This window comes from Ammospiza nelsoni, chromosome 1 (assembly GCF_027579445.1).
Source record: "Ammospiza nelsoni isolate bAmmNel1 chromosome 1, bAmmNel1.pri, whole genome shotgun sequence".
Lineage (NCBI taxonomy): Eukaryota > Metazoa > Chordata > Aves > Passeriformes > Passerellidae > Ammospiza > Ammospiza nelsoni.
Window position 1 is genome coordinate 125,386,743 of NC_080633.1, and position 27,621 is coordinate 125,414,363.

At 42.4% G+C, this 27,621-nt stretch overlaps 1 protein-coding gene across 2 annotated transcripts in view; it reads right to left on the bottom strand.

Annotated features, from left to right (window-relative positions):
• Positions 1 to 22,479, bottom strand: part of ZNF704 (zinc finger protein 704) — a 96,470-nt gene extending 73,991 nt beyond the window's left edge. For both annotated transcript variants that reach the window (XM_059487074.1, XM_059487065.1), the window contains exons 1-2: positions 22,161 to 22,479; positions 3,528 to 3,775 (exon numbers count right to left, since the gene is read on the bottom strand). In XM_059487074.1, the coding sequence (XP_059343057.1) occupies positions 3,528 to 3,775; positions 22,161 to 22,436 (524 nt within the window). In that variant the 5' untranslated portion in view covers positions 22,437 to 22,479. The remainder of the gene's footprint in view (positions 1 to 3,527; positions 3,776 to 22,160) is intronic.
• Positions 22,480 to 27,621: the final 5,142 nt, after the last annotated feature.

Sequence of the window (27,621 nt, forward strand, 5' to 3'; positions counted from 1 at the left end):
GCCAAAACACTTCAGTCTTAAAAGGCCCTTAACACCACCACCATTCTCCGACATTTATTCTCACATCTTACTCAAAAAAAGGAAACTTCATCTCCTGCTCTCCACCACCCACCCTTCTATCCTCCTTCTTCCAAGAGGCAGAAGCCATTCCCTGTGGACCTGGCCTGCACTGGGTCCCTCCTCACATCCTCACACCCACTGTATCAGCAGTCCAGGCTCTTTCCTGTCTTTCTTAGACATGCTTTGGAACTATGTGTCCATGATGGTAAGTAACTGAAGAAAATACAAATGAGCAAGAAGGTCCTGTTAACTTCCACACCTCTGCCTACTGGGAACATCCTCTCTGATTACATTTGACCTCTACAGACACAGCTGTCTGAAATACTGGCAAACCTGGCCCTGCTTCTGCCCACCAGAGAAGGTGATTAGTCCCACAGTGACACCACTCTCTTTTCACAAAATGGCCTTTCACTACTCAGATCCATGGATCTGGCTGTGTTTGACTGCTGCTGTTTGAACTGGAGATCAACCAAAAGTGTATTTTCTCTGTTCTACAGATAATATCTCAGTTGTCAGAGATAACTGCAGTTGAAAGCCAGACCACTTTTTCCAAGACTGCAGTTCTTTATGCATAAAAAACTGACAATAAACTCAATATCTAAAGGAAAAATAAAGAATTCAAGTTTCCTCATTATATCAAATAATCCATTTGCTCAATCTGAACAGTTTCATTTATGCTTATCTGCATTTCAGAAGAAGTAACACAATTTAGCTCAGATAAGTTTTATTCAAAATGACCAATTGAAGAAATCTGAAAAAGGAAAGAATTAATGCTGTTAACTGCCATTTAATTTATTGCATTCCAAAAATAAAAATCATTATGAAAACCTCATGCTCTCCTCCTGCCTTAATCCAAAAGACACTTCCAGTACAGGACATAACATAGAGAGAAACATCTGTAGTATCTTCATAAGATGAAATAAAAATGTAAACAACGAACTTAAAAATTCTGCATCCAATGAAATATTTATTTTACTGTAATTTCCATGCACCTGACTACCAGCCACACAAAATACTAGGACTCAGTTAAGATATTTTAACATTTCTAAAATGTCAGAGTCCAAAAGCAATAATGAAAGCCCTGAAGCTGAATGCCTCCAAGAAACATTATGCTGGTGGTCTGCTGAACTGTTAGTTATTTTAGATACAGCCCCTCATAAAGATTTCCATTCTTATTCATTGAGATCCTTAAAACAGCTGAGAAGGGATAGCTTTTGTTTCATTTTGTGGAAAAAGTGAAGTAAATTTATCCATCTCCTAACAGCTCTTTTGCAAACAGTTCTTCAGAGCTCTTTTGGACATATTCATATGCCCCTGCTAATAACGAATCCAAAACTTTTATAAACTTCTGTCTCAAAATCACTTAAATATTGTAATGGATTTAGTTTAATACTGCAAAATGTAATGTCACCTCTCACTTTGGCATCTTTGAATTGAAATGGGTTCCGCTCAGTTCCACTAAGGTTTTAAAACAAAATAAATAACAAGCTTCACTTTGAGTTATTACTACATATGCCCTCTTTACAAACTAAATATTGGGGTTTTTTTTTGTAAAGAGGGTATATGTAGCAATAAGAAATTAAGACCATATTAAACCCCTTATTTGTCCCACATAATTGCAAACATTATCTGATTAATTCAAGATGACCTTTCACAACTGGGTATAACACATCTGCAAAGGCAGGTGGACTTTCTCATCAGAAGGGAGGACAGTTGACCCAATGAGGCCTTCCAGGAGGCAAAGGAACAAGGAATTCACCTCTGAGGAACATGCAACTGTCTCAGCACAGTCCTAGACAGAAGATTGGAAGGGGCCTAGAAAGAGGCAAGAAATGCATGGAGTCTTCTTGGAGAACGTGACTTAGAGATGAAACTGTGCTGCCAAGGAGGAGAGACTGGGTGCTCCCCTTCATTACAACAGCAAATATTTAGGAAGATCTCCAAGCAAGGGTTTAAGTGTTCTTCCTGTTAGTTGTGGACAAATGGCCCAATAATTCACCTCAGCCTCAATGCAAAACTTGAGCTTGACTGGAAATATGTATTAAGAATGACCAAAATGTTCATTATGCTATTGAACATAAATTCCAGGTTTCTTTCCTACTTCAGTCTTTAATTCTGCTAATGCTGGAGCTCAACCTACATGTCTGAAAACACACAACAACATAACACAGTAATTTTTATGCCCCTAACAAAATACATGCAGATGGAAAGAACAACTTTAGAAGACACCTTTGTAAAGTGAACTTATTTCCTATCATCTTAAGTATCCTGTGCTCAAAACTGGTGTCACAATTAGCCTTAAGAAGGCATTAAAGATGTTTATTCATCCTCTTTACCAGCTCATTGGAGAAAAAATATCCATCCCTCCAAGGAAGGATGATCTTGTAGCTACAGAAAATGAGGGCTTGACTACTACTTCAAGTAGATTATCTCCATGAAGTCACACAAAAATGCACTTAAACCCTGTACCTTAGCAGCCTGAGCTGTTAAATGGAAATGCTAACATATGGTTTGAGCAGAAGGCTAGCCTAGGTGACTTCCTGAGGTCCCTCCTGACCTACATGTTCTTGTGATCCTATTTGCTTTGAGACACACAGGATGAATGAGAAGGGCACTCAGACATTACAAGGTTGATTACTAGTGAAAATCTCAAATAAGTACCCTAACATTTTCAAGATTGTAATACATAGCTTTTTACTACATACATATGGGGGGAATCCTGTAAAAATGCTCATGGACTCAGTGCAAGTGACATCTATGACAGCCAGAGAAATACATCAAGTGATCCTGTTCTGGATTATATGGTAGAACCTGCTAGTTATGTTAGTTTTCAGAAAGCCAACAACCTGAAAAACTAAACATCTGTTTTGACTACAAATTTTTTAAGTAGCATCATAAACTTGAATGGCCTTTTACCGAATTACATGCAAGTAAATTTACCAGGTAGATTAAGCAGAAATCTTTACAGACAGACTGATGCTAACATGAAGAAGAAAAAGAAAAAGTACTTGTCATCTTGCAACACAGAATACCCAATGAGTATAAAGTGTCTGCAAGTATGACAGTAAAAAATTTGAAAAATAAATTGCTAGCAGGTAAGATGATTTTGTATCTAATTTAGAAGATTACTTCTCAGGGTGAAGCTGAGTCAACAATCTCTTCTTAAGACTCATTCTTTTCTCCAAGTACCTCAGCTGCAGCACATTCTAAAAGCAAAAACAATGCAAAAGCAATAACAAGTCCTACTCTACAGATGCTCTCATTTTTAGCTACTGGTGTTTTTCATTTCCTGGCAGATCTCTCAAATAGGAAGGTTGTGAGGGACTTTGGACTGCCTGGGCACAAACACTAGCCTTAGCAGCTCATAGTGCTGTTTACCAAACTTGTATCTAATGTCCCATTAAAAAATGGCAGGGAAGAAAATGGAATAAAGCTTAAAACAAAACACAACAAAAGATCAAACTCACCTTGCTGGAGGCACATCAATATTTGAAGAAACAACCTTGCGCTTCTGTTCCAGAAGACAAACAGAACGAGTGTTTTCCTTTTCATGCTCATGAGCTCTGTTAAGTTTTTTGGTCTCTGCTGTTTTTAAATCTTCCTCCTTTGTGGTGAACAGGAGAAATTGTTGGTCTGGCAGTTTTCGACTGATGTCACTTTTTACATCCTCCTGTTGAAATGCATGGAAGGTCATTTCACGCTTGATGTTGGCTGCCTGAAAAATTGAAAGCAATTATTAAATTTTCCTTTAATTCACCTAAAATGGGAAACAACCCACTACCCACAGGCATTTGCTTCTAATTAATTATTTGAATTAGTGAATACCATTTCTTTGTCCTTCATAAAATCTGAAACTGCCATTGATTTCTCCAAAATGACTATAGCCAGGAAAATAAGCAATTTTTGTCCATTTGATAAAGCTATCAACCTCTTTATGTTAAATCAAAAAGGTATTTGAATAAGAATGTCAGAAACCAGATTATAAACAACATATCTTTAATGCACACACATCTGTGCAGCATAGCTGTGCAAAAGAAATCCTAGCTGTCTTCCTCCTAAAATGGCAGGGAAAAGAAGTCACAATTTTTCCAGATTAAACATAACCAAAAAATTAAAGCGCTTCCTACAGCCACATACTGGATTTTTTAAAAGCTGTATTTGTAAATGAAGGTTTTTCCAGGAGCAGAAAATAATTTGGTATGATCCAACTCATCTGCCAGAAGGCAAAGGGGAGCAAGTGATGGCAGCAGGATCTCTGTGAGGAGCCATCACAGGGCAGGAGCAACGCCAGGTTGTCTCTTTGCCAGCACTTCCCAGATCTTCTGGTCTGCCACTTCCCACAACCAAAGACTTCCCAAGCAAACAGGTGCCTTAGGAAATACACTCCCACTCTGGAATACAATGTGCTGGTGTTTATAAAGCAAACTATTGCAGGGTTGCAGGGAAGACCCTGAAAACTCATCAGAACCAAGCCACTCCACCTTCCCAGCAAGTAAAACAAAGCACAGGATCGAGATTTTCCTGTGAAATCCATTCCTTGGACAGCTACACTTCCATAGTTTCACAGAGGCACACCTATCTGTGAGGTTACCCCTCCAACCAACCCAAGCAACCAAGCAAAATATGGCCCAACAAAGTGGAAGCTTCTCCTGCCTCCAGCAGAGGTACTTCCACACCACGTGCACTTGCTCAGAGAAATGCAGGTGCCTTCTAGAGCTGGCAAATTGGATTTTAAAAGATTTGTAAATTATTGCTGATCTTCACATTGGAGATATCCAAGCTGTATTGTCCTCAGATAGTAACAGCACTAATAAACTGAAATTCCTATGTCAACTCTTCCAACTTATTCCTCCTTTTCATCATCCAAAAAATTAATCCATGTATTTGTGTATATATTAATGTAGTAAAATATATTCCTCTCTCCAGAGATCTCTATAGATTTCAAACCTCGCCAGTTACAAAAATGGTGCGAGCAATTTTAAGTTCACAGGAAAGATACTTGCCACAGTAATTTTGCTGTATTCTGTAAAGTGTATCACATCATTAATGCACAACTATTTAGGACTAATGATTTAATTGTTTCTAGTGCTTCCACTGAGGGGCTTCAAGAACAAAACAAGAGTTATTACTCTATGAACGTAAACAGTAGAAAGAATTAGACACTTTACACTTCTTCACACACAAACAGATGACACATTACCAAGAAAATCTGCCTGGAAGACAAAACAGTCAGCATGTGATCACACAGAATTAGGAGAAGACATATAAACAACACAAATTGAATTCTGATTTAATGATTTTTAAAAAAACCTTAGATTTACAATTAGCCTTTTTCTGAGTGCCTGAGAATCACTGAAATGCTGAGTTGCATTCAATTTTCAATAAAACTGACTTATAAGTAATGCACTGAAGTAACAAAAAAGCCTGAAAATACCCAAGATCCAATATCCTGCCCCTAGAAATTATGTAACACCAAACAAGGGTTTACATAAGATTTGATTTCCATCCCCTCCACTGCTGCATGGTTTTCTCTTGCCTGACCACAGCTCCCTTCCTCCCGGGCCAGGATTTCCACCCCCCCTGCTGCAGAGGAGAGCTCTGTGCGGGGCAGGAGCAGCTCCCCTGCCGGGCATGGCAGAGGTGCCACAGGCACTGGGCAGCACCAGCAGCTGCCTCCTCACCCTCCACAACCCTTAGTGTGGGCTGAGAGCATGGGGAGGGACAGCCTCCCTCATCTCCTACTCTCCAATGCCTGACTGAACCCAGTTTTCATCAAGATGGTTTTAATGAATCTTTTAATGGACTAAGTGCATGACTGTACCAAAGAAAAAAAAAGGTATTTTTGTCTTCTATTTATGAAATTTTAGGATTGAACTCAGTTTCAGCAAATATAATGTGCCATACATTGCTGAGTTTTCTTTACAGACCTAAGTAGTGACAACAGAAGGTTGCAGGCTCAGACTACAGCTGTAATATAAAGCCAAAACCAAAAATAGCAGAATACTTTAACTGTGATACCAGATAATCTATTCTTATATATCAAATTTATCCACATCCAGTTCAAACACATTTCATACGTCAATATGCCACAATTAACAGTCAGTCCCATGCATGCATATGGAAGTGAGGAAAGACAAAAATCACAGAGCAAATGCTCAGGTTGCAGAAGCAGCTCAGGTTCTTCAGCTAATAGCCAGAAAAAGCAGAAGACCAAATCCAATACTTAGACTGAATCTCTTCCTCACCTTCATTTTTCAACAGATGCTTGGAAATACTAACTTCTTTCTCAACTTTCCCTTGAGAGTGACTGCATGTAAAGAATCTTTTCTGCTTTAGAAGTAGGTGATCATGAAAGAAAGCCAAGAGTTTTCCTGAGTGGGCTTTTTCCAGTAGCTTTCTCCTACTCCACATGCAGTTTTTCTATTTTATTTCATCCATGTCTCTGGAAGCCACTTCCCCTTGAGGCAGCTGCCCTGTCTGGAGGTGTATGGTGTCTTTTGTTGGAAATCCAACCACCTACACAAGCAGCCATAGATGTGAGGAGTGCTGAGGATCACAGTCATCTGAATGATCAGACTCCTCACTTCCTGGCAAACACTGATTAATGACCAGGACACCACTGACCTCAAGCTCTGCTTTACCAGAACTCATAGTTCAGAGATAACACAGATAATTTCCAAAATATCTTCCCAGATAGTTAACTGTTCTGTCATATTTTATCAATAACTTTATTTTTTTTCATAGATCCTTAATATTCTTTTACCCACTTGAGTCTTGGGATCATCCCTCAAGTCTAGAATGTTTCAGCAAAAATTCTGTGGAAGATCTAGTCAAACCTATCTAGGCCTGTCTCACAGAAAGAGAGAACCTAAGACTTTGACACCATTTTATTTCAGCTAACTTCCAATACTTCACATTTCTCCATCTTTTGCTGTTCTCAAATCCCATTATTCCCAAATGGTTCAGCTTTTCTTGTCCTCCAAATTTGCCATCTTATTGCCTCCAGTATGAACTACTGGTAAAATTTCTGTCCTTTTCATGCACTTGATGAATTATCGCTCACACAAGCCACTTGATAATAGGCTGTTTTTCTATGCAATTCACTGTGTATTTTCACCCTTAAGCCATTAGCAACCTTCAGCTTACTTTCAAGAGAGTTCTTTACAACCTGGCCTCAGGCAACCACATCACTTGGAAGTTCGGTCACAGAAACAGGAGCTATAACCCCCCTGTAAATTAAATAAACTAGTTTTGTTTCTCTCTGCAGTTACCTCCACCTGCCTTTGTCAATTTCCCCCCACCATCACCGCTATTTTCAGCAGTATATTAATAATTTTTCATTGCAAAACCTATTTTAACCTGCCTATAGAAAGTTTTATGTGGTGGTATTTTGTCATAACCAAATTGCTGGTCCTGAACTCCACATCAAGGCCATGTGTTGCAATGTAAGTCCTGTCCAAAATGAGCATGCTTAACACTGACACAAAGTGAGGGATTTAGAGAAATATTTCACTATTCCTTACAAATGATGAGCAGGCTGCAATTTTTCAGTAGTTTAGGCCTTAACTTATGTGCAGTCAATTTTTGCCCTACCCAAGAGCACATCCTTATACGACGCTGACATTGCAGTTAAACCTCAGTCTCCTCCAATTTCAGTTAAATTTCAGCTTGCATTTTACCTTGAACAGCAAAAAATTATTGATCAAAAAGACAACTCAGGCACTGAATTGCCTATTTAAAGGATCAGCAAACACTAGAACAAGTAGACCTATCACATTTATATGGAAACACAGAGACTCAGACTTGACAGATTGTGTCACTCCTTGAGTATAACCTGACTGGACTTTATCATCTTCCCTTACTTATGGTACACTGCTGCTTCAAAACTGGGGTTATTTATTTACAAATAGCTCACTAGCATTTAACAGGCATTAAGATATCTGTGTTTCCTATACAATGGAAGGCACTGAATTCCCAAGAATATCAGCATTGTGACCCAACTGTATGGAAATATATCTTCAAATGTGAAAACTGACTCCTACCCATATTCTTTCAAATTTCCTATTTTTTTGGTGCAGAACCTGTGGATTCAGGTGGGCACAGCAGGAACAGAAACATAATTTTTAACAGGCTTTGTAACAGACTACACAGACAGATGGAAACACAACAAACCATTGAAAGAATTGCCACACCACATACCATGCCTACTTTGCTGACAGTTTTATAAACATCTCAAGGGCTGATTTCCACATGGCAGCTGCCCAGCCCAAGAGAGCTCTGCCTCCCACCCCTGTGACTCGATGAAGCACCTTCCATGAAGCTACACCAATTTACATCAGATGAAGAAGATCCTATCACTGCATCTGCCTGCCAAGAACAGGACTGCAACCACAACCTGGCAGAGAGAGGCTTCAGCTCCCTGCCAGGCAGCACAGCAGTGAGAGCCCAGCAGGCTCCCTTAACCTTCTGGGGGGACACTGGCTAACTTCTGTTTCTCCTCATAATGTCTGCTGGGATCTGGAAGGACTAAGACACATGAGAAAGCTGAGCATGTCCCTTCCACACACACTTTGAATCCTAGAGGACTGTGTAAAGTAAATAATCTTCCAACTGTGGCCTATTTTGTGCCATTATGTTTTGTTCATACAGATAACAAAGCTAATTTTACAATAAAAGCAAAGAAGTACCTCTAAAGTACAATAAAACTATTTTACAAGGCAAGTATCTGTAGAAAAGCTGACTGCATCCAAAGCTCCCTATAAACAAATACACTAGCAGAAATACATTTTGGCAATCTAGCTCAGAATAATCTCACCATTTCTTAATAATCCTGAGCCGTTGCCATGTGTCCATTTTTGTACAAACTTCTTTTTCTCCCTCAACCCATAAAGCTGTATTTCCTTTGCCTCACCTACCACCACTCTAACTGGATTCAACTCCAGTATCACTTCATTCCAAAAAGAACAAGATCCCTCACAAGCCACACTAGGCTGTTTTCCAGAGTGGGGGAGGCAGGGTGGAGGGGTGGTGGTATGTGTGTGGGGGTGTAACATGCTAATTAATAAACACATATCAAAAAACCCCACCCCACCAGCAAACACCCAACTCACTGATCCAATTCTGGCTATTTGCATTGTCAACAGATAAATAATTTTAACATATAGGCCTATGCACAATACTGACACTGCATAGCTGACAAAGAAGACACAGTTTTGAATGTGGATTTTTGATTTCCATCGGATTTATGATGTAATCAGCTGATCTAATTCCATCAAAAAACTCTTTAGATTAAACACCAATTAAAAAAAACACCAGATTAGACAGATCAGCTATGAGATGGCTTAACACCAGCCAACCTGCTGTATAACTCTGCTGCTTTTCATAAACAATTTTTTGATTCTGGCTTTGTGACCACCTCTTTCCATTTTCTGAAATAGATGTAATCATCCTAAGTGTTTGGGACTGCTAATAAACCTCCAAGCTGATAAGAAAACAAAAGTTCCAGGGTTTTTTTTTTAATTAAACAAGGCTTTAGCAACATTTTTGATCCATTACAGAACAAACAGACAGCTCAATGGGGAAGTGAAAGAAGGAATCAATATATTTCAGCCTAGCGTGTTAATGGGAAACAAGAATGAGATGTGTATATGTAACATGACATACATTTAAAATGTTCAGCCAAAACAAGAGCTCAATAACTGCAAGGCCCTTTTCAGGCCAGCCTGAACAGCCAGGCAATGCTCTAGGGACAGGGATAAGCCACTTTTCTCAACATGAAAGAAATCAGGAATAAAGTTCACAACAGAACAAAACAAACAAAAATGAAAAACACCAAACTTGCTACCAAAATTAAATGCAAGTAAAAAATATTTAAATTAAATATATAGAAGGACAAAGATTTTGATTCACTCATATTGCTTCATACAATATTTCCAGTTCAGGTTCCTGTAACAGAGGGAGGTTTTTACGTTAAAAAGCTCTAATTTTTGACATTCAAAAACAGTGTCCTCAGTGGAAGGAAAGAATGCATCAAATTTCCATTTTGCCAGAAATCTCTATTCATACTGGAACACAAAGAGATAAGACAGATTCGCGTAATGATGCTTGGAAATAATCTGCCCTGAATTTCAATGTATTATTACATTTTTGAGTATACTTTGCATTTAATTACTCGCTTCACCAGCAGTTGCTCATTACATATAAATCATGTAGATCTAATCACTCTAAGCATTTATAAACTGTTGGTCTCTAACAATATAGAACTTAATGCATCTTAAGGTCACTGTAAGTGTTCTTTACAATATATATTACACATTAATATACAGTAAAGTACTATTCATCTTCAATCAGGCTAGGACAAAATCCCTATCTTCATTTGACCAAACATAGAAAACCGTCCATAGAATATATTTTCTATGTATTAAAACACAACTCGAAGCATGTTAAGTTGCATGGATTCAAAACAGAGTGTTATGCAGCAAGAACTGAAGTCAGCAAGAAGTTTCTACCCTCCCGTATCCTCACGTGTCTGTCAGCACTTACCTGGCTAAACATAACTCATCTGCAAAACCCACATATCCCAGCACCAGTTTCAGGTGTTTCTGAGTTATAGAGAAACTACCCAGATGAATGACAGAAACTTTCACTCCCACACTTGAAATCCAGTACCCAGCCAGGTACTTGTTGTACCCCAAATAAAACCACCAACAATTTCAGACATCTGAAATACTGCACTAACTGGCACAGGAAGCATGTTATTAAAACTGGACAGAAAGGTCTCACTAAGATTACAAGGGGAGACAGCAAGGAACACAGGGAATTCATGGTTCTTCCCATACACCATTTTCAGGTCTGAACAAAAACAATTCAGAGATATTTGTGCCTTTTTCTCTCCACCACATCAACAAATGACTGAAGATGTGGAAGTGTGGAAGCTTTCTTCCACATCCCATATGCAGGCATAGTAAGTTCCTCACAGAAAAGTACAGGACATAACTTCCAGCATTATCAGGCACCAATCAGTAACTGTTACCAAAATTTACTACTAATTACGGAAAGTATGCATCTTCAAAATTTGCTTGCAATGTTTAAGTCTCAAAGAAATAACTGTGTTCTGTGTCCTGGCTGTGCTGTGCAATGACCACCCTGCAAACCCAAGTACCTGGCTTCCAACTGGACATTGGCCCCAGGCTTGGCGTCAGTGGCAGGATCTCAGCAGAGCTATTTCAGCCCTGTTTTCCTTTTCCTAAATAAAACAAGGGCCTGAGAAACACACTGCCTCTAAACAGCTAAAAATATACATGGTACCTTGGAAAACTTTAAGCAGGAGGAAAGTGGAGGGCCATAGTTGCAAAAAACAGGTTAATTTTTATTTAGGAATTCTGTTTCTTCAATCTTTGCCAAGCAGGCTCACCACTGAGTGCTTGGTACTCTACCACACTTTCAGGAGGACTTGCAGGCCACGAATGGGCAGTCATAATTGCCTTCCCAATTACTGGTTGCACAGAAAGTGAATTTAAAATTAACTAAACCAATTATCACATTTTTTTTCTCACAAGGACCTACGTGCCTGGCCCTGCAAGTGAGAAGGAAGGGTTCCTGCCAGGCACCAGGTTTCCCTCACCTCTCCTGCTGTGAAAGCAGAGTAAGCAATGCTCAATGCCACCAGAGCAACCTGTGGCCACACAGACAACAGATGAGGGCCTGGAAATGTGTGCCTTGGGCTGGTCAAGAAAAACAGGAAAAAAGAGGAGGATACACTTGGGTCTTGCTGGTCACCTCTGGGGAAGCTTATAAAACCCTGGAATAGGAGAAAAAAAACCAAGCATGCTAATGTGTGGTAGCAGGGAAGTTCAGATAAAGCTTTTCTGTTCTTATTTCTGTTGCATTACTAGATGTACTTACAAGCTGCAAGTAGTGAGCAACATCAAACCAGGTGTTCCCACCGCACCAGCTGAAGTTCTGAAGCCTCATGTCAGGGTATTTTTTATAGTATGCCAACGAGTATCTATGAAATGGTGATTTTACTTATAAGAGATGCAAAAAGGGTCCTAGAACTCAGCGGTAAAGTACCTACTGTCTTTCCTGCTCCTGGTTTTTCTGTCTAGACTAAAAAGTTGTACACAACAGCCTATGCAGCTTAATACAACCATGTGTATGGACTGTCCTACTCATATATAAATATGGCCTTTACTAGCTGAATTTCATGTGCAAATAAAATATCTTTTAACTATTTCAAGACCATTGCTGAAGATGTACAAGACACTCCACCTGTTTCTCTCTTCATCTGCTGGTGGGAACAATAAGGATGGCAGTAGCTCAAAGAAGTACTACATACTTCTATAATCTCATTCATGATCAAGTAAGTAAGAGCTCACAAAAATCAAACTGTAGAGGCAGTGGGGAACTCCCCACACTTAGCAGTATGTTTTGGAAATACTGCCTCACTGCTCCTCAGCAAAAAACCCCTTGATTAGTACATCTGCCTTTGAAAGCCCTCCTCCTCTTGACTGGACAGTAGGATATTTTTAGTGAAAACCAGGTTTGCTTTATTTTCAAGATCTCTTGCAATTAAGATACAGAGGTGTGAGATTTCTGGAGTCAAAAGTTATTGTCTGACTTTGAAAGCAGCCAGCTGAGATGAGATACTGCAGATCTTAGATCACTTAAAAGGCTATGGAAATGCAATCCATTTGCCTTTACATCCTGGAACTTTGCTCTTTTTTATTTGTTTGTTTAAATTATAGCATTTCAGTGAAACAAAACCAAGGGAGTTCACAGATGTATGCAACTGTTTTAACTTCCAAATGAAATAGGTGCTGTGAATGAAAGGGCCAACGCTGATCCCTGATGCTGAAAGCCTGGAGGAGATATTACAAGACAAAAAATAACCAGAAGTCCTGATCTCCTCTAACAGATCTTGAGCCTGGAAGTACAAAACACCATCCCTCAGCAGAGTAGAACAAGCAAGAAGCACTGCTCAAGTAGAAGATTCTCCCAAGTCTGGGTTCAGCTCAAGACAAAATCATGTAGCAGTTTTTCTGTTCAGATTAGGAGAGGTGCCAAAAAAATGAGTTTATTTTTGTGTCTGACTACACAATAAACAGTATCACAGAGTTACAACTCATTACCCCTGGAAGCAACAGAATAACATCAGTAAAAACATGCAGAGGCGAAAGGCCACCTTCTCCAGCTGCTCCAGAAAGCAGCCTCTACCAAACCACTACAGGGATGCAATAATATCTCATGGGAGAAAAGCCTTCACCAAGAACCTGAAGGACCATCAGGCCCAAAGTAAAGCAGAGCCCAACTGCCACATGGCTTCTGTCTTCTAAAGGATGAAGGCTTGCTCCATTTCTAACCTTCCCTTTCCTCCCTATGCCTGTCCTAGCTGTGATATCCCATCTTTTCCCCTGCACTACCAAGATGCTTGGCAAACTCTTCCTTGATCCACTATAACTGAAGGACACCACAGAGTCTGCAGAGGCTGCTGCACGTGTTTTCCACTGTTTCAGTAACCCACAAAAGCACACAATGAATTCTGGCACAACCACAAAGCTGCCTGAGTAACTGGCAGCTGGAGGAAAGGAATACTTTACCCTTTTTGGAACTGATGAAACATAAACTCCACAAACTCCAGTTTGTGGCACAAAGTGCACTATGCTACCCATGTTGCTGCTCCAGCAGATGGACCTACCAGCATGGAGAAATAAACCTGCAAGACCAAGCACTTCTCTCCTGCTCTGAAAAAGTAGGGACAATTGTCTCAAACAGTGTTGGTCACACAAATTGAAGCAAAATATTACTGTAAATCCTTAGCAACCACCAAGTCATCCTTATTTATTTCACTTCTTCTTCTGTACAGCTCTGTAAACCAGATGTGAAAGGCTGTCCATGGCCTGATGGATCACCACTGACCTGGACCTACCTAAAGGCAGCAAGGGCTGCATTACAGTGTTCTTTTTAAAGTACGTTAAAGTAGAAAAATCTGGTATTTTCCTCTGGAGGTACTCACATTCCTCGTCACTGCATTACAGAAAGAAAACTTGTTGAGAAATATGAGGTAAAAAGCATTTTGGATCCAATAAGAGTTTTTTTATACCATTTTAAAGAGATAAGCATACATACATAATAGATCAGGCTGGCTTAAATGCTTATCTTGCCAGCTTTACAAAGTCCAGTTTATAGAAGGTGATTGTACAATTTGCTCTCTATGTCAGTATGATGTAGGCATCAGTCACCTTATCTGCTGAAGCACAAAATAAAATTTAAGTAACCATCCAATCTTGACTGCTTGTTTTAGCAGCACTACCTATCTAAAGTTCAAATAATCTTTTATCCACCATGTAAAAAAATGCATGAAAGATGGTAAAACACTGAGCTATATAATTTCATACATCAGTGTCTGATCACTGAGGCATTTTACCTTCCCTCCGAATCTGTGTGTAGTGATCACAACAGTCTTTTACAATTATTAGGACCACTATGAAATGGTTTTAGTCTACTAGTAGATTTATACTTGTGTTCAATTAATTGGGCTGAAATCCTAAATCTGCTTAAACTAGCAGGACTTTTCCATCAACTTCAGCTGGGTCAGGATTTTATGGAAATTAAATTCTGTATGTTTTGGAAAACACAGATAAAAAGATCTGTATTTTTACTCAAAGTCCAAGCAACAGAAGTTGTTCAGTTTCCTGTCTTCATTAGTTTTGTTGTCAAACAACAAATACCACCCACACATGTACTTTTTAATACAATACGACAAATGTCACTGCAATAATCATTTGAGATTGGAAAGTTTGGCAAGGTGCCAGAGTAGTGAAAGTGATCCTATCACAGATTGTTCAGCAGCAGCAGTGGTAACATTAAATTCCTGTGGCTCTGCTCAACAACATGCTACAGTGAAAAACATGAACACAAGTTCATGAAATTAAAGCTGATTCCCTAGAGGATCTAATGAACATTCTTTTCATTTACCTTTTATTTTCTGTTCAATTTTTGTAAAGAAATAAAAACACTTGAGTTTCTCTTTTGACCTATTGTCCTTCTTTAGTCTTTGGGCAGGCCTTAAGCTGCAGTATTAGTCAAGCTGCTCACTATTTTTAGAAATAAGCAATTCAATAAATCACTTGAAAGTATTATAAAGCCAATGTGGACTCATTCTGAGGGAATTAAAAAAAAAAAAAAAAAAAAAAAGCATCATTGCTCAATCCACACAGTATTTACAAAGCAGACACCAGCAAGGACCAGCATGCTCCTGGCTGGCCAAGCAGCCAAACTCTCATCTTTGAGGCACCAATTTATCCCACAGTCTAGTAAGAGCTCTCCAGTGCTCTTGTAAGACTGGAGTTTCTAATCTAGCAGCTGGAAAAACAGAGTAGGACTTGAGGGTTCAAAGCTGATTTACAGGATTTTTAGACTTCTCTGTAACCTTGGGTCTGAAGAAAGCTTGGAAGAGCACAGGATCAACAAAGGCACAGATGGTCTGTGCATCTGCACTTGTCACAGGACACATTACAAATGTTAATTACCAGCCCACGAAAAGCACTTTCTCAATACTTAGTTTTAAGATGAAAAAAAATGTCACTTCCATCTCCAAGGAAGAACCAGGGAACTATAGGCTGGATGGTCATCCTCCGCTTGATCCCTGGGAAGGGATCACAAGACAGGGAGGACTGGCTGATACACCTGACAGTCACGCTGCCACCCAGAGAAACCCTGACAAGTTAGAGAAATGAGCCAACAGGAACCTCAAGAACCCAACCAGGGGAAATGTGAAGTCCTGGACCCGCGGAGGGACAATCCTGGGGAGGCACAATCCCAGGAACTAGTTTGTGCTGGAGGCCACCCAGTTGGAAAACAACTTTGTAGAAAAGGTCCTGGGCTCCCAGTGGGCACGAAGTTGAACATAAGCCAGCAGTGAGTCCTTGTGGAACAAAGCTGAACCGTGTTCTGTGCTGCATTAGACAAAGTACTGACAGCAGATGGAGGGAGATGATCCTGCCCCCTCCACTAAGGCACCAGAGAGGCCACACCTGGAATCACAGGTTCAGTTCTGGGATCCCAAATACAGGAAAGACATGGACACACCAAAGAATGTGCAACAAAAGGCCACCAGAATGATTTCATCATGGAGAAGAAAAGGCTTTGGAGAAACCTCATTACAGCCTTCCAGTACTTCCAGGTACAAAGGAAGGAGAGGGACTTTTTATATGGGCAGATAGTGACAGGACAAAAAGCAATGGTTTTAAAATAAAAAGAGGGCATGTTTAGAGTAGCTGTTAGGAAGAAATTCTTTACTCAGAGGGTGGTGAAGCACTGGAACAAGTGCTCAGAGAAGTGGGTGATGCCCCAGCCCTGAAGTGTTCAAGGCCAGGTTGGATGGAGCTCTGAGCAGCCTGGTCCAGTCAGTGAGTGTGTGACATCCCTGCCCATGGCAAGAGGCTTGGAACTAAACGATCTTTAAGGTGCTTTCCATTCCAAACTGGTCTATGACTCTGTGATTAACAGACTGGATTATCTCCTGTGAGGAGAGGTGGGACTCTGCAGCCAGGAGAAGAGAGGGCTTAGGGGAATCTTAAAAATGTCTAGAAACACCTGAATGGAGGGAACAGAGAGCCAGGCTCTTCTCAGTGGTGCCCAGTGCCAGGAGCAGAGGCGATGGTCACACACTGAAGTACTGGAGGTTCCCTCTGAACATCAGGAAACACTTCTTCATTGTGAGGGTGACCCACCAATGGCACAGGTTGTCAAAACAGGCTGTGGAGTTTCCCTCCTTGAAGATATTCAAAACCATCTGGACATGGTCCTGGGAATCAGGTCTACATGACCCCACTGGAACTGGAGGGTTCAGCCAGGTGATCTCCAAGGGCCCCCTCCCAACTCAAACATTCTGTGACAGAGACTGAGCAGCACATCTCTATCCACTGGTACACACTGAATACCTGAAGGCTGTCAACTGATCACTCCCAACTGATCACTGACCTAATTTAGACCAAAAAGTATATAGCAGATAAAGTGGCTTCACTTTTATGTAGTTACAGTTTTCTAATCCAACTCCTTGTAGAGGCAAAGTGGTTTTGTTTGGTTTGTGTCCAAACAACAACAACAAAATTACATTTAAAAAAACCCAGCAAATTAGTCCCATTCATTCTTTATTAGGGGAAAGTGGACAAAAATACGATCTTATTTTCTCAACTCCCCCATCTCTGCCTCCAGTAATCCATATTATGTATAAACTTTTTAAACTTTTTAAAAGGAAGAAAAGAAAAAAAAAAAATCCCAAGTCTAGCCATGAATTTTCCACACCAACTTCACTAGACAGGTTTTCACTCAAGAACAAGAAGCAGCCAAATGAAGTTTGAAATTTAAAAATTAATTAACTTTATCTACTTACAAAAATATAGCTAAGCTGCTGGTGTTTATCTGCCTCTCTCATCTCACCCTTTAGTTGTTCCTCACAGTCCATCAGTGTCCATTCATATCTTGTGTTACTCTTTGTAGAATTGGACAGACCAGGATCATGCTTGTTCTGAGTTTGTACACAGCCTAGCCTAACAGGCTCCAAGTTCAGGAAATGAGTTCTGGTGTTCTAATAACTAGCAGTACTTATAAAAATAACATTATCATTATTAGTGTGAAAGGGAACTTTTTTTTTTTTTTTAAGTTCCTAATGTGTCTTGCAAGGTCTATCCTCCACTAAGCAAATCTGGTATTTGAAGCTTGTATTTTGCAAATTGCTTCTGAAAATACATTTACACACACACATGAAAGCTAAATTAAATAACACCTCCTAATCAAGCAGGAAAACCCACTTCTTTGTCCACAATGAGTATATAGCCCATTCAAACAGCAAAGCTGAAAGTCTGATTTAAAGGACAGCGATGAATTCACACTGGCTTTAGAAAGAAGGAGCAAAAGAGAAGAGGGTGAATTCAACACAGCTGAACAACACATAACCAAAAGGCAACTGATTTCTTCCACACAAGCTCTAAAGATGTGCATCCCATATATCTTCTGCATCCCATATATCACACAGATGTCTTTATCTTTAAAAAACAACAACAACAACAAAAAGGGTGAAAAAATCAACCCAAAACACAACAAACCACAAAAACTCTGTTCCAAAAGCATAATTTTTCACTAACTCCTACCAATGTGTGCCATCTCCACTCTGAAACCTCTGGATTAGACTTGTACATGCCCCTTACTTTGCACCTGTCGCAAATTTTACTTCACAAGGTGGGTGAAACTAAGCCCAATGTTAAAGTGTAAGCATGAAGTTAAAGTCTTGCTTACACTGCTTGGGCTTTTGTATTCCCCTACCATCACTGCACAGCTCTCTGGGCCTTTAGTTTTCAGACTCTTCATACGATCCTTTTCCATAATTTGGGGACCTATGTATTTGCAGGACCAAATCCACTTGTGGGAAATTCTTCCTTCTGAACTACAAAGAGGTGCTCACAAACAAGCCAGTATGTGGAACAGGTAGTTCCATGGGTGAGGAAGAGGTGCAGATCCACAGTCAGCTGGATTGGGAATGTCCTGTGTCCATACTCTCAGCCTGGGAACAGAAACTGGGCTGGAAGTAAACTGACAACTCCACTGAGCTGAACAGAAGAAAGCACCAACCCCTGTACTGTTCATAGGAGCAGAGAAAACATTGCAACATGCTGGCATGTTATCACAAGCCCATGTTCACTACTAGCCCACATTCTCAATCATAGCACCCTGATGGTTTCCAGACAAATTAGCATAATTCTGCTACTTGCAGTGGGGTTTTTTTCCAAGTATTGATAAAGTCAGCATTGGAGACTGCTGATGGACCCTACTTCAAAACTTCTTTCCCCATCATTGAACTCAACAGTTTCCACAGACTACATCAACCCCAGCCTGGTACTACTGTGGCTGTGCTATCTGAACTAGGCTGCATAATAAAGATGAATTAAACAGGACTGCAAAATAACCCATGCTTCAAGACAAAGTACTAGCAATTACACTATTTATACTTTTTCATCTCATTTTAAATGGCTGAAAACCCAAATGCAGCCAAAGCAAATACGGGCTGCACAAAAAGGGTTTCATGTGCAAAATGAGTCTGCATAATCAGCACCTTGGTGTAATTCGTTTCCATATAGAGATTAATGAACTAGTTCTGACTAAGTAAGAAGACACAGCACTTCTCAACAAGGCTTTACAGGCTCTCCAAGACTGTCTGGCTATTCTGCCATGACCCACCAGCAACACACAGCATACTCATGCCTCTTCCAGCACGGTAGCACAGCAGGGGAGAACAGAAAACAAAAATGTGTTCTCCTCCTGGACTGCTACACAGCTACAGCAACATACAGACACAATTTTTGTATATTCCCCATGGCCACCAGTCTTCTCTTTTTTGTCATATATGTTCTCTCTTCCCACAACTTCAGAAAATGGAGAAATAATATTTATCTTTATAAAGTACTTCATCCTCTCTATCCCCTTGCTTAAGAGTGAGGGTCAAAACTAGACTACCAAAGGCACAGCCACAGAGTGGACTCCTTTCTGGAGCAGAGAATATGTCTCTAAGACCTGATAGTGCCAGTACTTTGCTGATTTTGACTAGTGGACCAAATTCTCAGGCACCTTTTAATGATATTAATTCCACTGCTGACCCTATGATGCTTTCATCCATGTATCACAGGCAGTCCACAGAAGTGACTGTCACAAGCCCCTGAAATCTGTAGCTTTGAAGTGCCATTCCACCCAAGGGCACAGATATCAAGTGTGCATGTGAATACACACCAGAACACCGTGTGATGCTTCTTAACTGCATTATCCAGACAGCACACACTGCAAAACCCAGATCACTTTGCTTTCAAGTCCAAATAAATTCTGAAGCTCTTTAGGATGTCTCTTATTATGAAGGTATTGGTCAATGCAACAATCTATGCCATCTCTCAGGAGGGGACACCCCTTCAATAACTTTGCTCCCAGTCCCCAATACAGAAGGCTGTGTCTGGGAGTCAGATGCTGCTGACACCTTGCCACCTCTCCATTTGGAAGGAATTCCAGCTGACAAACCACACCCAGACTGCACCAGTTCTATTACCCTCCCAGTGCCCTGCAGATGGACCTCAGTAATCAATTTATGCCTGATTCTCTCATTAACAGAAACACAACCTGCTTGGAAAACCCACCACCCACACACTCAGGGCCACACAGCCAGAGCTACTTTTGGGAAGCACTCTTGCATTCAGTCACTTCAGGCTTAAAAGCACTCACAAATACAATGCCAAGGGCAGAGAAGTTTAATCTGTTGCTTTAAAATTACTTGGAAGAACCCTCCCATTAAGCTTTGAGAACTCCCACACTCACAGTCTCTAAAGAAATACACAAAAACCAAAGGTAATTTATTTACAATGTTAAATTTTAAGCCCTCCCAGTTTATAACACTCAAAAGTACAAACAGAGAAAGCAGAAACCGAGGCAATGACAGTTAGAAACATTCCTCCAGAGGGTAAATATGCACACCTGGTTATCAACGGTGACTTGACAGTTTATTATGTACACTAAGCGTAGCCCAACAGGCATTACTACACTAATCTCACCTCTGAAGTACGTTTACTATTCAAGGAAGTAAATACATGCAAGCACAATATTTTGGTATGTACACATACTCCTAGGTGTAAGACAGGAATACCAGCAACCTCTAACAGTCCTGCTACTGGAAAGCATGTTGAGGGCTGACAAAGAGGACAGTACACTCCCATGTTATATGCAGATCATACCTATGTAATCCTGTTATATTTCAGTTCATTGTGCTCCACTTGAGAATTTCACTGTTTTTTTCCTATTAGGTACACTGAGGAAGCTCCTCTAAGCCTCCTCTACCACTTAAGACCTTCATTACTAAGGGGAGAATGATGGGATCAGCAGCCCATTATGGTGCTCTTCATCCTAAGGCCACTCAAGTGTCAAGGGCTGGTTCTGTAGCAGAAAAGCTGTTTCAGCCTGTCAGGCCTCAGTACCATGGATGGTCTGACCCAGACACCATAACCACAACTCATTGCATTTGACAGACTCAGTGAAGAGCTAAAGTCTCTCTGATTCCCTCAGTGCTGTAACAAAACTGCTCTGAAGTAATATGGGAATAACGTGCATTTCTGCTGCTATTTTCCTTTCTGTACTGTTTGTTTTGGATTTGTTTCCTTCCTCTTCTCCTCATCTGTGGATACAGGAAAGACCCCAGTGGTAATACAGCACTCCTAACTATCCAACCCTGAACTCTTATTAAGTAAGAATTATTACCCAGATTGGAAAAAATAAAAATCAATTAAAAGGGATACCCTTTAAACTTTCATATACATTTATTTTCCATAACCAGCGCACATCTATCACACAAATCCTCTATACTACTACTATACATAGACTTAATCCTACTACCCTGGTTATCCCAAGGAAAAAATAATTACAGAAAATGCCTCATAATAAAATCATTAAGCCTAAATCTGCGGGATCTCAGCCAGTGGGTGTGTTCATCAGGTTGTTCCAAACCGCACCGATTTCAGCGCACTGCCCGCGCACGCTTCGATGGGATTTGAATCGGGCCTCTGCACAGAAGGGCTGCATTCCTAAACTTTCCACAGGTCTCCCACCCAGACCTCCTGCCCACGGCCACCCGCGCTCGCAGGATCCCTGTCGGGCCCGGCAGCTCGCCCGCCCCGCAGGCACAGTTCTGCGAACACCTCTGCGCACACGGCCGGGCTGAACATCCTTCAGCAACCCCGGCCAGCCGCACGCCTCACCCGGCCAAGTCTGCACTCCCGGCGCTCAAACTCCTTCAGACCCCGCTGGCTCCCCACGCCCCCCGCCCGCTTTTAGCCGGCCGCCCCCGCCGCCCGCTTCGCCTGGGACATGCGGAGGGCCGGCCGGCCCGCCCGGCGCCGGAGTCCCCCGCAGCCTCCCGGTGCCCGCCCGCTCCCAGCCCCGCCGCCGGCCCCAGGCCGCCCCCGGCGCTCGCCGGCTCGGTCGGGCCCGGCCTGGCCCGGCCCACCTCACCGGCCCCGCTCCCCGGCCCGGGCCCCTCGACCGCCCCCGCCCCGCTCCCTCCCGGGACGCACCTTAAGGCTCCCCCGGAGGGGGCCCTTGCCGTGGCCGGCCAGTGCCGGGGGGGCGCTCCCCAGGCCGCCCTCCTCCTCCTCCTCTTCCTCCTCCACTTCAACCACCACGTCCTCGTCTTCGTCCTCCTCCTCCAGCGCCGCAGCGGAGCCCTCCCGCCGGGGCGGCCTCCAGGCGCTCTCGGGCTTGGGGGGCCGGACCGCGTCCACCTGCGGCGCCGCCGCGCTCAGCCGCCGGCTGCCCATGCTGGAGCGCTTGGCCAAGCGCCGCGCCTGCATGGTGCCTCCGCCCGGCCGGCCCGGCCCGGCCGCCTCCCGCCGCGCTCAGCCCCGGCCGCGGGCAGCGGCCCCCCGAGGAGCCCAAGGGGCGGCGGCGGCGCTCACCGGGGGGCGGCGGTGGGTGTGTGCGGCGGGCGCGCCGCGGCCATGGGGGCCCGCGACCGCGGCCAGGCGGGCCCGCAGCCGGCGTGGCCGCCCCGCCGCTCGCCCACCTGCTCCGGGCGCCCTCCTTCTCCGCCGGCTCTCCGCCCGGCCCGGCCCGGCCCGGCCCGGCTGTCGGGCGCTGCGCGCGGTCCCCTCCCGCTCGCCCTTCCTCGCCGCCGCCGGTCCCCGGCGCCAAAACCCGGACTGGATTCCCTCCGGCCGCGGCTCCGCCAGGCGCGGGGCGCTGGGGCCGCGCTGCCTTCGCCGGGAGCCGCGCGCGGGTTGGGCTGCCGGGCAGGCCGGCCCCCGCCGCCCACCCGCCTCGGGCCGGGAGCGCCCTGCCGGGAGAGCGGCGCGCCCGGCCGGCACCAGCCCGGCCCTGCTCGCACGGCCGGAGCGCCAGGGCCGCCCGACTGGACATTGCGGGGCTGCAGCGTGTCCGGAGAAGGGCAACAAAGCTGGAGAAGGGTCTGGAGCACAAGTCCTGTGAGGAGTGGCTGGGGGAGCTGGAGTTGTTTAGTCTGGAGAAAAGGAGGGTCAGGAGGGTCCTTGGTGTTCTCTACAAGTCCCTGAAAGGAGGCTGTAGCCAGGTAGAAGGTGGCTTTTTCCCTCTGATAAGCAGTGACAGGACGAGAGGATAAAGTCTTAAGCTACCCCAGGGGAGGTTTGGGTTGGACATCAGAAGGAATTCCTCCATAGGGTGTTTAGACATGGGACTGAGGTGCCCAAGGAAGGTGATGGAGGGAATCGCCGTCCCTGGAGGTGCTTAAGGAAAGACTGAAGGCATTTGACACTACAATTTAGTTGACACGGTGGTGTTCAGTCATATGTCGGATTTTCCAACCTCGTGGATTCTGTGACAACCTCCACCTGCAGGACAGGCTGTCAGATTTCTTGGGCCTCAGTAAAATAAAATGGAATTGGGGGGAAATGGATTTTTTTGAAGGAAAAAATAAAAACCCAAAAAGAAGTAATTGGGTTTTTTCAAGATCAATAATTGAAGCAGTGGTGTCTATACCCTGTCGAGAAGAAAATTATCTGGGACACTTAGGGAAGTAATTTCTGGTTTAAATTATGTGCTTAAAGCTTTAAAATACCTCCCTGAAAAGCTTTTTAAAAAAAAATTAAAATAGTTTCCAACCAGTCTGAAGTTACTTTGGCCAGCATTTAAATTTGCTACAGGCTTCTATGCCATTCATTAATGCCTCCTGAGATTGAATTATACTTAAGGTTGTCACATGCTTTTCCTAAACTCTTCCTCTCTAAGTCTTAAGTCTGCATTTACATGTTATTTTTGAGCCATATGTATATTCTTTTCCATCTACAAGTGAATTACAGTCATTCCCTTCTCAGTGCTGAATACTTTTCTCCCTGCACATTCTGTTCTAGAGACCTGCCAACAGGCCAAATGTACACATATTGTCAGCATGGGGCCAAGCTTCACCCTAGGTTAATTCATCCCTTTCAAAAAGTAATGGTATTTTTTAGTCTGGAATATATAGCACACAGCATTTTTAGGCAAGAAATCATACATAATAAAGTACCCATTCTTAAAGAAATACTGAAGTTACTTTTCATGTCAAACTCTATAAGTTGTTTGAATTCTCTCAACCCAACCCACGAACCACAAATGTGTGCATTCATTATTTCAAGAGTCCCACAGATCTGGGTCAAGATCTGCAAGAAAATTGCCGGCAAATTCTGGCATATCAGGGCTTCCAGCAGCATTACCCTACCCCTCCAAAAGCGTCTTTTCCAGATGTTTTGCCTGTGCTTTGGCCAGCTGCAATGCAATGTCCACACAAGCCCACCTCAGCAGAACAGCAGCCAAAACTCCTGGTACATGCTGCCACAAGATGTTCTGTCTTTTTTCCTGCCACTTCATGTGTACTTAGCTTCTTGACACCTGGCTGACTGGATCAGTCATAGTTTTTTGAAGCTGATATTGCATAAAGGAGAGTGGAAGAAAAAAAAAAAAGAGACAAATGCTTTTCTGGTTTTATTCCCATGCTGAATGTTCAGATTTAGAGCTTATATTTGACATAATTAAGTTATGCTTAGGTTGTATCTTAAACATGAATTTTAACATGAACTTCATCATGAATTTCAATGATAGTCATAGTTCCTTTTATGCCTAGGTTTTTACCTTAAACATTAATTTTAAAATGAATTTCAATGATAGTCATAGTTCTTTATACCTTAAAGACATGGAAATGTAATCGTTCCAATACCTCCTAGTCTTACCATGATTTGAAATGTTTTGTATAATTTGAATACCACCTGAATCTAATTGTGATCTTTCCTAGCGGCCTGTGTTCACAGTTATCTGAATTATAATTGTGTTACTAAGGGTCCCATTCCTATCTGCCACATACTGGGGTATGTACTAAGAGACTTCCTTCACTTTTTCAAAGTCCTGTATGTTTTAATTGCAGCAAAACAAGAAACAAATTTAGAAACCATATGCAGCAAGTGTGTTATCACTGAATTGGATTATATGTACTAGCATGAACACCACAAATAACAGAATGGAAACCAAAGGATCTCTTGCAGGAAACAGTGGTGATAAAGGATAGCTAGGCTTGTACAGGCACATCTGTTAACTCTCATGACAGCTCACACTCCAGCCTCTCTTTGAACTCCCTATTCAGCCTTTTTTGCCAGGTTTGTTCTGGGATTTGCTGTAAGGTACAGCGAACTAGACACGTCTTGCCCCGAGGTTAGGTGGGTGAATATAAAAGCAGAGCTTGTTAACCAATTATCAGGCTTTTAGTTGTCAGCTCAACAACTGTTTCAAAATTACTTAGCTGGGTTCTCTCGTTTGGGAGCTTGGTGGCAGGAGGCAGAGAGGCTTAGGCAGGTACACACAGAACATCCCAGGCCTGCCTGCCTGCAGGGGGATGCTCCATGCCCCAAAATGCTGCCTCTTCTCCACAGCACTCTACCAGATCATGGCCGATTAGATCTCAAAGCAGAGCAGGACAGCATGTGAGCCCTACAAGAGTTGGTCTGGGTGACAGAGGAAAAGTGTAACCAAATTTGGAGGGAGAGATGCCAAAATAGTTTTGCGATCCAGAGGGAATGAGAATCCAGAGTTCACTAGGCTGGTGGCCAGGTCAGTCCCAGGAAGGGGTTTAGAGAAGACTGACTTTCCATTAGTAATCTGAGCTGCTAATGTTTTTTATTCCCGTTGGGTTATCAAATGCAATGAGAAGCCAGTGTTGACAACTCTACAACAGATTGGTTAAAGATTTCTAGCACTTCTCGGGTGAGCCAGATTGGAGCTGCAGTAGGAATAACTTCTCTCACAATATTTGATACAAACAAAAGATAGAAATGACTGTTTGCTCCACCTCTTCCAGGCTGCCTGGCTTTGCAGTATGAATGGAGCTGAAGCTGAACCCTTGCTGTCCTTCCAGAGCTTCCCAGGGGAGCTAAATTATGGAGTAAGTCAGGGAGTCCTAGACACAGTCTTCTTCTGTATCTTGCATTCACAAACAGTTAGGAGTCAAACACAGGTCATAATACACTAGCACACAACAACATTTTTTGCCCAGGACTCAGTCTTAGCACTCTTGGGGTGATCTGCTGAACAATTCTGGCCCATAGCCATGGCCTGATATCAAGTAAATTCTTGTGATACATGGGGTAATATGGTATCACTTAGCTCAACAGAGATATCTCATGATTGTACCACAGCATAATATGCCTCTAATGCAAGTACAGGCTCTGGCTGGAAAAAGAGCTGTTTGCATGTCAATGATTTCCAAGCTTATTAAAAGTTAATGTGCACATCCACAGTCCCTTTGTGCACACAGCTCTCCAACACAGCAGAAATGTTTCAGATGCTTCTTTGCCTCTAACCTTAACAATCAGTTCATACTTCCAAAAATGAAATTTCTCTCTAAAGACATATGAGACTATTTGAATGGTAAGTACATATAAGCATATATATCTCCCTCTACTTCTTCTAGAGCAAGTGAAGCTGAATTACACTGACAGCTTTTCAGTTCATCTTGAATAATTATTGTCTAACTTCTTTAAGTATACCCACTCGGCAGCCCTTTGCACTAGGCACAGAAAAAAAAATAAAAATAAATCTGCCTTTCCCTAGCACTGCCCTAACTACTCTGTGCTGATTAGCATCAGGTGGAGTTGTCTTCTATTTTTTGCAAACATTTCATTTAGTCCATTGTTCAATTAAGTATTCCTCGAATTTTTAATATCATTATTTACTGATCAGTTTGACATTTTGTTCTATTCAGCAGCTGCTACTGTGATCATGACTGCAGGCAAAGCTTGCCTGACATCACATCAAGGGAACAAGTTCCTTTTACTTCAAAAAGCAGAGATTTTTCTGTAATGCTGAAGAAGGCACTACTGTGTAACCTCCCTGCTCGCTGGTCTCAGAACTGCTTCCACCAGGGACCATCACATCACTCAGCAATGCAGCTTCCAGCAGGGATGAGCACTGGCCACAGCCAACAAGCACTAGTACTGGTGTGCTTCTGTTTGCCTCGTAGGAGCAGGTGGCTACATCACAGCAGGTATTTTATTGGACCACCCTGAATCCTGCCTCAGCTAGCTCTCCTTTTTTTTTTTTTTTTTCTTTTACTCTATTTTTTCCCATGCCTTCAATGAAAGAATACATTTTTTGTTATTTTCTTTTTTATCTGAATATTTTTCCTCTTGTCCATGAATGCCAGCTTTTTGTCACTAGAGGCAAGATCTCTCCTGCACCTGCCTCCTCCCAGATTGATGCTATGGTTCAGTTCTTGCCATTAAAAAGTCTAGCAGCAATACAAAACAAAGAAACCCTCCATTTACTGCACATTTAATCGCATTTTTTTTTTCAAATATAACCTAATCAACAAGTCGTTAACTTTTCACTTTTTAGTGTGCAACAAATGTATTTGTTTGAGCTGTGGTATTCAAACCAGCATGTGCATTAACTGTGTGTGTGTTCCACTTTCCTCATAATCCCAGGCATTTGAGCCCCTGCCAACTTCTTTATTCGGGGACCTGCCTTCTCCACACTCCC